Source organism: Calliphora vicina, chromosome 5 (genome assembly GCF_958450345.1).
Source record: "Calliphora vicina chromosome 5, idCalVici1.1, whole genome shotgun sequence".
NCBI lineage: Eukaryota > Metazoa > Arthropoda > Insecta > Diptera > Calliphoridae > Calliphora > Calliphora vicina.
Genome location: NC_088784.1, coordinates 56,735,881 through 56,744,903, shown reverse-complemented (window position 1 = coordinate 56,744,903; position 9,023 = coordinate 56,735,881). Strand labels below are relative to the sequence as shown.

Genomic DNA, 9,023 nt, shown 5'->3' with positions numbered 1-9,023 from the left:
ACGATCAATCTGGAGAGTATTTTCCCAACAATTGCTGGACATTGGCAACGGAATAATCCCGATTGACATTTCGAACGGCTACATTTAATTACCCATCGCTTTCTGCTATTTCACCGAATCCAAACATTGCCCAAAATTACAAAAATCATGATTGGATGAGCTAACGTGTCGAATATGTCGAATGATGACATACAAATCGGTGGATTTCGTTACTTACCAAGATGATGTCGTCAACTATCCAACTCGCTAGAATTACCAGGATTACCGCCTGCCTCACAATATCCAACTGAAAGTCTGATTGGACCAAGTCTTTGTAATGGCACCCGACTTGCGGTAAAAAAACTTGATGCATAACGACATCGAAGCAACAATACTTAAAGGAAGTACAAAGAACAAGATGTTTGCTGCCACGGATCCCAATGGCTACATATGTCGCCTGTTCCCGTGTCGGAACACCATCACCATTATTTGTTTACGTGCCAGACAACAACAACAAAATGTCTTGTATCATAGATCATTATGATATCACAGCAAAGCAATCGAAAAAAGTATTTCTTTATTTTAATTGGTTACCTGAACATCGATCTTTCAAACAAAATGTAAATAGAACACCTTAAGATTCGTTTTACATACCCAAAAATTCAAGCACTTGAACATTTTGTTGGAATTTGACTTGAATGCAAATGTAATTATGTTTTAAACTTGAAAAATATTTGAAAAATTAAATATTTTTCAAACACAAAACATATGGCTTGAATTCATGTTTCCTTTTTACTGGAGAGTGCTATTGAAATAAAGTGTAATACAACTGTAATTCAATTCCTTGACTAGATTTCAAAGCTTGAATTACACTTGCTTTCAACTTGAATTCCAGTAAAAATGCTGATTGGGTACATACATACATATTTTAAAATCAAATGTAAATAAAAATGTAAATAGATTTTGTTTTGTAAATTTTTAAAATTTTCCTGGTTATGGAAAATACAAAGGAATTAATTATTTGTTTTATTTTGTATAAAATTTATGATTTTTACTCTTAAACTATTTATTTAGTAAATAAAATTAATGAGGTGAATTTATGTTGAAAAATGCAAACATTTTACTAAATAATATGGGAATGAATATTCTAGACTCTATTTGAAATTTTACATCTTATGACTCGATTTGCGTATACTACTGGCTAGACAGCAGGCAAATGTGAAGGCTACTAGTTCCACTAGAGCCACACCAATGCCAGCATAACGGATAATGTTCGTATTAGAAGCCCAGAAGTCTACAAATTGAGCACGGCAACCGGGTTTAAACTCATAAACACTTATCGGGCATTCGGCTGTCATCGAGCCGCAACACGATTTTGGCACATCAGTGCCAGCAACAACATAGTTCATATAACCAGTTCGACCGCAGCAGTTAAACTTTATTATGAAACAGATTTAAATAAAATAAAATTTAATTAATTAAATTAAATTAACAAAACAATATGTACGAAATACTTACAGCAATCTCTAAACCATTCATGGGATAACCATTGGCATCGTTGTTCTTTTCCCATGCCTTATCAACGACCTCACCCATGGTATTAAGGAATTGTTGACGCTTCACAAAAATCCATACCACTAAGGCCACTTGTAAGGCGAAGAGTATAAACATAAACACAGCATACTAAAATTAGAATAAAAAAAAAAACATTTAATTTTTAATTGAGAAACTTATAATGGAAAAAAATGTTTATAAAATTGTCAACTTACTACTGTGGTACAGCAGATACTCTCCCGTATGGCACCGCAACAACCAAAGAACGCTACTATAAAAACTATACAACCCAAAATTATAATTAGAATGGGTATCGTATCGATATTGACGGCTTCAGAAAATGAAGAAAAATCTCCCAAATTACTAATTATAAGCGATCCCAAGATGATCAATAATATGCCGCATATCTGAAAAGAAATTATTATTATTTATACATAAATAAATATTGTTTGAGATCGAATGTGCAATTTGGTGTTGTTGAATTTTTTTTAAAAATATTGTTACTTTGACTTAAAACATGAAACTAAAACAATTAAGAGAGCTATATTCGGCTGTGCCGAATCTTATATACACCAAATTAAACTTCAAAATACAAATTTTAAATATTTTTAGGTAAAAAAAATTATTTTTTTCATTTTTTGGAAAAATTTTTTTTAATTTTTAAACAAATTTTAAAAAACAATTTTTTGTTTGTTATTTTTTTTGTGAAAAAGAAAAATTCGGGTTAAAAAATATTTTTCCGATTTTAACCCATTGTAGGTCCATATTGTCTATATTAATGACTTAGTAATCCAGATAAAGGTCAAAAATCGAGGTTCTCCTGCTTTTTCCTCATATCTCAGCTCAGTGGACCGATTTTGCTGATTTTAAATACGAAACTTCTCGAAAGCATGTCTGACAGAATTATTGAAGATTTGGATCCCGAAGATATCTGGGATCTTCAGAAAATTGATTTCAACAGACAGACGGACATGGCTTAATCGACCCCGCTATCTATAAGGATCCAGAATATACATATATACTTTACAGAGTCGGAAAATTATATTATGGAAATTACAAACGGAATGACAAACTTATATAATAAAATATGAAACGTTATCTGATTAAATGCTAAAATTCTCAGCATTTGATTTTTAGATGACGCAGAACCATTTTAGAACTTAGGAGCATCGTGAAAAATAAATGTCATTCGAATGTATATATTATATACATATATTGAGACTCAATTTGGAATAATTAAGTTTGTGGTGAATTTCGGTCCATAACTAAACCAGGTTTGGAGGAAATTAATAAAAATGGAAATAAATCTGTAATTTCTAAACGGATAGTCTGATATTAAAGTTAAGTTTTAAATTTGGGACGAGGTCACAAGACTCCAAAGTGGGAATTCTTGGGTATATACAAAATTTAAAATGATGTCAATTTTATCCCTTTTTATTAAAATCGAACTATCCATTTAGAATTTTTTTGATTTATTTCCACGCTAGGTCCACAATTTATTTCAATATCGTCACGTGTGTTTAGTTTCGTCACGTGTGTTTAGTTTATTTTTATAAATAGAACTTTGTGAAATATAATTGGAAATTTCTGAATTACAACAAGTTAGTAGAAACCTCTGAGATACAATTATAAATGTCTAATAATTGGGCTTCTTCCCAGCAAACACAGAAGTTTGATCACAAATTTGGAATGATTTGAAATCAAATGTTTCGTGAATACTTTAAAGATAATGGAGATTTTTCTCAAAATTTCTTAAAGATTTGATGAGAAAAATTACATTTAATATCCACTGAAAAAGCCATGGTATCTGGTGCTAAGAATTACGTGGAATACAAACTCCCAATATTTCTATGTAAAGAATATACGAAGAGTGAATTTAAAAAATAATACCAAAAAAATTGTGTGGTTCCCAATTTTAATTTCGAAAATGTCTTTGAATCTAGATGGATAAAACCAATCTTCTCTTGAAGATCTTTTAACATTATGTATTTGTAAAATATTTTCCAGTTGCTCTGATAGGACAATTTTAGTTTGATGTAGTAAAGAAGTGGCCACTTAAAATCCGTAGGGATTAAATCGAGCATAACTTTTAAATGAAACAACGTATGTTATCATTTTATACATGAAATTAAACGTAATTTATTAAGCTTTAAAAAAATATAACTGTAGGTTTATGTGTCTTTATTGCGAATAAATTAAATTTTCTTCTTATGCCTTCCATTAATAGCTGCGCAACTTTTCATCCCACTTCTTCCGTTATTCCAGCATATTTATTCCACTTTGTTCTCATCAAAATCTGGTTATTTACTGTACCTGCACTCTTTTTCAATTTACGTTTAACAATTGCCCAATATACATATCTCGATTGGACGAAGACTTGGGCAATTTGTTTAATTGATGTTTTTTGGTATAACATCAATATTATTCTCATTATATCCCTTCTTAGTTGTATTTGAGTAATGACAACTTGACATTGAGTAATGACAACTTGGCTGAAACTTTGTATCAGATGTGTGATGTCTTATAAATGACAGCAATCGCTTTTCCAAACTCTCTTTTTATATATAATTCTGAAAACTCTTTAAAAAAAAGTCTGAAAAGCTTGACTCTTCAAACCGCAGCTGCGGATTGCCTGCCAAATTAATATTTTTGTTAAATTTTACGTATTCATATTTAAAGGCCACACAACCTCGAGCTGCCGAGACGTAAAAATTTTGACCTGATATCTGCCGAAAATCAGATTTTGGCTATATTTTAACCCGACAAAGTCGGACTTTCTAGATATTTCTGCACAATTTTACCTCTAGCTTCTTTTTCCATTGTGTCTACACTTTTTAAAACTAAACATAATAACTTGCAATTCATTGTAGAATAACGGTAGATTTGTGGTTAAAAACGTATGTAAATCTTTTTCCATTTTGATAACAGGGGGCGTTGTTATGATTACTATAGTGCGTACGGATTTTAAGTGGCTACTTCTTTACATATTTTATATAAATCACTTTTTTAACTGAGCTTTCACTCAATATCCATTTAGTGAAATTGTTGTATGATTTTCGATTTCAAACTTTTTAATTTATCTCCTCCAATTGTAATTTTTCTCTTACCACAAATATTAAATTAAAAATATACAGAATATATTTAACAATATGTGCTAGACAATTCATTTTTATTATTTTTTGTTTTAATTCTTTACGAATATTAAAATATTTCAAATTGCACAATTAAAATTTAATCGTATTGATTCGCGAGGAAATAATACCGTGCGCGTCGCTTACTATTGTTCGATTAATTGAAATGTTTTTGCCAGCAAAGCCTTTTTAATGGGAATGTACTTAAAGTTGGTTGGGTCATAGACGAATATTTACGTTCTATTACTATTCAGAAAAACACCATCTATATCTTATCTATATTTAACATTTTGTGGTTGTTTGATAAAGAAAATATAAATATTTTTTTTTATTTTTTATTTCATTTCCACTTGTTGTTCCCATTTAGAAATGAAATGAATAAACTTATAAAGTCTGAATATAGAATCAAAAATCAAAGTATTCTACATTGTAAATGTACTTAAAATAAAGATACGTATACGTATAATTTTAAATATTTAGAGAGAACCATTAAGTTGGGTAATATTTTACCACTAATACTACCTATAAATAATTAATTATTTCTATAAAAACAACCATCTTTAAAATATGAACTTGAATTACCCAGATGTATGAGTCACTAAAATACGAATTTGTATATAATGGTATTTCTCCTCTAAGATTCATTTAAATTCTGAGTCATTTAAAACTTTTAAGATGTCATTATTTCAGTACATGAATAAATTTATTTAGAAAATTCTATATTTAACGAAATTTAAAAAAACACACATTATTAAATAATTACAATTCAATTTAAGGAATCATAATGCATCTTAGAAGACATTTTTAAACTTGGGTTTTTGGGAGTGTTCCTTATATAGGAGCTATGACCAATTATGGATCGATCTTCATATTCTTTAATTTCGATAAATTCTCTTTGAAAGAAATTTGAATTTGAAACTAATATGACGATTCATACATACATACATCACACCTTTTGTCGTTTTGAAATCGTTTTTGAATCTAAATCGTTTTTAATCACATACCTGATTATACTACATAGTTCAAGGCGTATTAACAAGGTGAGTGCGTCCCGGCAACAAATACAACAATGCAAAAACAACAGGCAATTTGTTTTTGTTAAAATGTACGGTAAATGTCAAAATCAAGGCGAATTAAAATATTACTATGTTATTTACAATAACAAATGTAAACATAAACAAAGTTTGACATATAGTGTACATAAAACCACAGCGAATTAAGAAACAGCTGATTTTATGCACTCACCTTGTTAATACGCCTTGGAAACAGCTGATTTTATGCACTCACCAAGGTGCATTTAATAAGGTGCCATCGGCAGCACAGCTGATTATAGAAATAGCTCGCACAAATGTCAAACTACATATATAAAAAATATTCGCCCATACGTCCGTATGTCAAACTCTATATATAAAAAATAAGTGAATTCGCCTGTATTTATTTCAATTCGCCACTGTTGTCACCTTGTTAAATACGCCTTGGCACTCACCTTGTTAATACGCTTTGACACAAGGCGAATTTATATACAAGGTGGTGTCGGTGGCGAATTTAGGAAAATTCGAGCGAATTCATTAATTTTTTATATATGGAGTTTGACATTCAAAACCACTCTCTCATTGTTTCGTATGTCAAACTCTCGTATTTGCCTGAATTCGCCACCGACACCACCTTGTATATAAATTCGCCTTGCCTTGACATAGTTTGTTGTAAAATTCCACTTTAATATTGAATTCGCCTTACTTGTTTTTTTTTACAAAAACAAAATGTATGTTGTTTTTGTATTGTTGTATTTGTTGTAGAGACGAGTACAAAGTAAATTAATAAAGTAGCGACAGTACTACAACAAATACAACATTTACAAAAACAACAAGCAATTTTGTTTTTGGTTTAAGGTCTGAGCTGTCAAAGTTGCCTGTTGTTGTTTTTGCTTTTGGGCTTGTTGTATTTTTCGCCACAACAACCACAAGTGAATTGACAGTTCAGACTGAATAAAAAAAAATAGTCAGCTGTTCTACTGAGTCTACTTTATTAATTTACTTTGGACGAGTACATCTTATATGAATTCGCCTTGCTAAGTTTGAAGTGAAACAATAGTACTGATTTAACATTTTGTGTATTTTGGATGTGCCAGTGTTTTGCAGAGACAAACGGACATAGCTCAATCGATTTAGAATTTCATAATGACTCAAGAATATACTTTGTTGGGTCTTAAATAAATGTTTCTCAATGTTACTCACGGAATGACAAACTTTCTCGGGAATTATCGGGAATATTTTTTAGAAATTCCCATAAAATTTTTTCGGGAAATTTTGGGACTCTCATTATAAGTTTTCTTCTTGCATTACTATTTCTGCACAGTTAAAACAGATTCATTGTGATTCATTACCAATCAAATGATTTTATTATATCCATTATAACAGAATATCATTTGATACGGATGAATTACTATTTAGATAAAATAAAACTCCTACTAAAGTTTTTCAGTTACAATTACAATACAGGATCCCGGGAAATTTCAAAATTAATCTCGATTTCCCGGGAAAAGAAAAACTCTAGTTACAACAGAAAAATTCGCTCAATTAGACTCATCAGTCATTTGATTATCAATAAATCTGGTTATCATAACCAAAAATATAAAAACGTTTATTTAAACCATGAAAATTAACTAGCAGGTCGACTTAACACAATTTTAAATTTGAAGTTCTTAAAGGAATAATTAAGATGCTTAACATTAAAACTTCTTACCCCCATTAACACGAAGTCTGGTTATGTGTTATCAATAGATACACTGATGATTAAAATTAGTTTTGTATGAAAACTGTCAGAAAACACATAACCAGACTTCATGTTAAGGATATACAAATTAAAGAAAATATTTAATACTAATTTCAGTGTTTTTTAAATATTTGTGTACAATTAAAAGACAATAAATACACAAATAAATATTCTTCGATATGAACATATTTTTAACGAAAGTGCCTGATATTTTTCTAGCCATTACCATACCGAGCATCGAAAGTTTATTCAAAATTTAAGAAAATATGTTGGTGGGGCTAACCTAGATAAACGATAAAATAAATCCGACCCTATAAAGTATATATTTTGGATCCTTATAGATACCGGAGTCGATTAAGCCATGTCCGTCTGTCTGTCTGTTGAAATAAATTTTCTAAAGACCCCAGATATCTTTGGGATCCAAATCTTCAATAATTCTGTCAGACATGCTTTCGAGAAGTATCCTATTTAAAATCGGTTCACAAATGGCTGAGATATGAGGAAAAAACCAGGACAACCTCGATTTTTTACCTATATCTGGATTACTAAGTCATTAATATATGGATATCTAATGATAGATATTTCAAAGACCTTTGCAACGACGTATATAAGACCATAGTAAGTTGAACATACAATGGGTCAAAATCGGAAAAAATATTTTTTAACCCGAACTTTTTTTTTTACAAAAAAATATTAAAAAACAAACAAATTTTTTTTAAAATTTAAAAAAAAAATTTTTAAATACAATTCGAAAAAATTTTTTCACAAGAAACGAAAAAAACTACTTTGGGAAAAAAAATAAATCTTGTTCACCTAAAAATATTTAAAATTAGTATTTTGAAGTATAATTTGGTGAAGGGTAATGGGAAACAATAAGACACCTTTATTTACTTTCAATCACTGAAACTTTTAGATATTTTGGTTTCAATAATAGAGTTTATTGAAATCATAAGAATATAAAATGTAATATGTATAAAACTACCTACTACATATTTTTGTAAATTTTATTATAAATTTAAGTCTGACCGAAATGACCGTTATCATTAAAATACCATTACCGCTAAAAAACAGTTACCAAAATTATCCAGATTATCGTTACATTAACCGTTACCTTAACCTTGCATATTACTCATCAAATTATGATCGAATAGTAATCAGCTGATTCAAACTACTTAATGAAGATGTTTATAAAGGTATTTATAGACGGCAATACTGAGTATTAATATTTGTCAGATACTCAAGTATCATAATATAGACTGACTTCATAAACGCATTTTGCAAAGCAACACTGCAATTAGTTGCATTAGATTTTGTTTTGGCAATGTCGCAAGTTCATTATTGTATGGCAATGGTTGTCCATGCGCAGCATCTGTCAAATTTGTGAACTGCTTTTATTTATGATTCCTTACAAAACATTTATACGTTCATGAATGTCACAAATAATAATACCAAATGCGACATCTTCTCTTGAGCCAGTAAAAGGCGTAAGTGATTTTTTTTTCGTATTTCAAATATAAACAAAATATTTCTCAATTTTCAGTTGTTATTATTCGTATTTTCGTATTTCTGTTTTTTGTTTTTCTATTA

General features: G+C 29.7%; 1 protein-coding gene across 1 annotated transcript; it reads right to left on the bottom strand.

Moving 5' to 3' along the window:
- Positions 1-940: 940 nt before the first annotated feature.
- On the bottom strand, positions 941-4,823 carry LOC135962173 (CD63 antigen-like). The gene is made up of 4 exons (XM_065513945.1): positions 4,641-4,823; positions 1,749-1,940; positions 1,498-1,662; positions 941-1,415 (listed from the first exon to the last, which is right to left on the bottom strand). The coding sequence occupies exons 1-4, from the start codon at positions 4,698-4,700 to the stop codon at positions 1,146-1,148; spliced, it is 687 nt and encodes a 228-aa protein (XP_065370017.1). The 5' UTR covers positions 4,701-4,823; the 3' UTR covers positions 941-1,145.
- Positions 4,824-9,023: the final 4,200 nt, after the last annotated feature.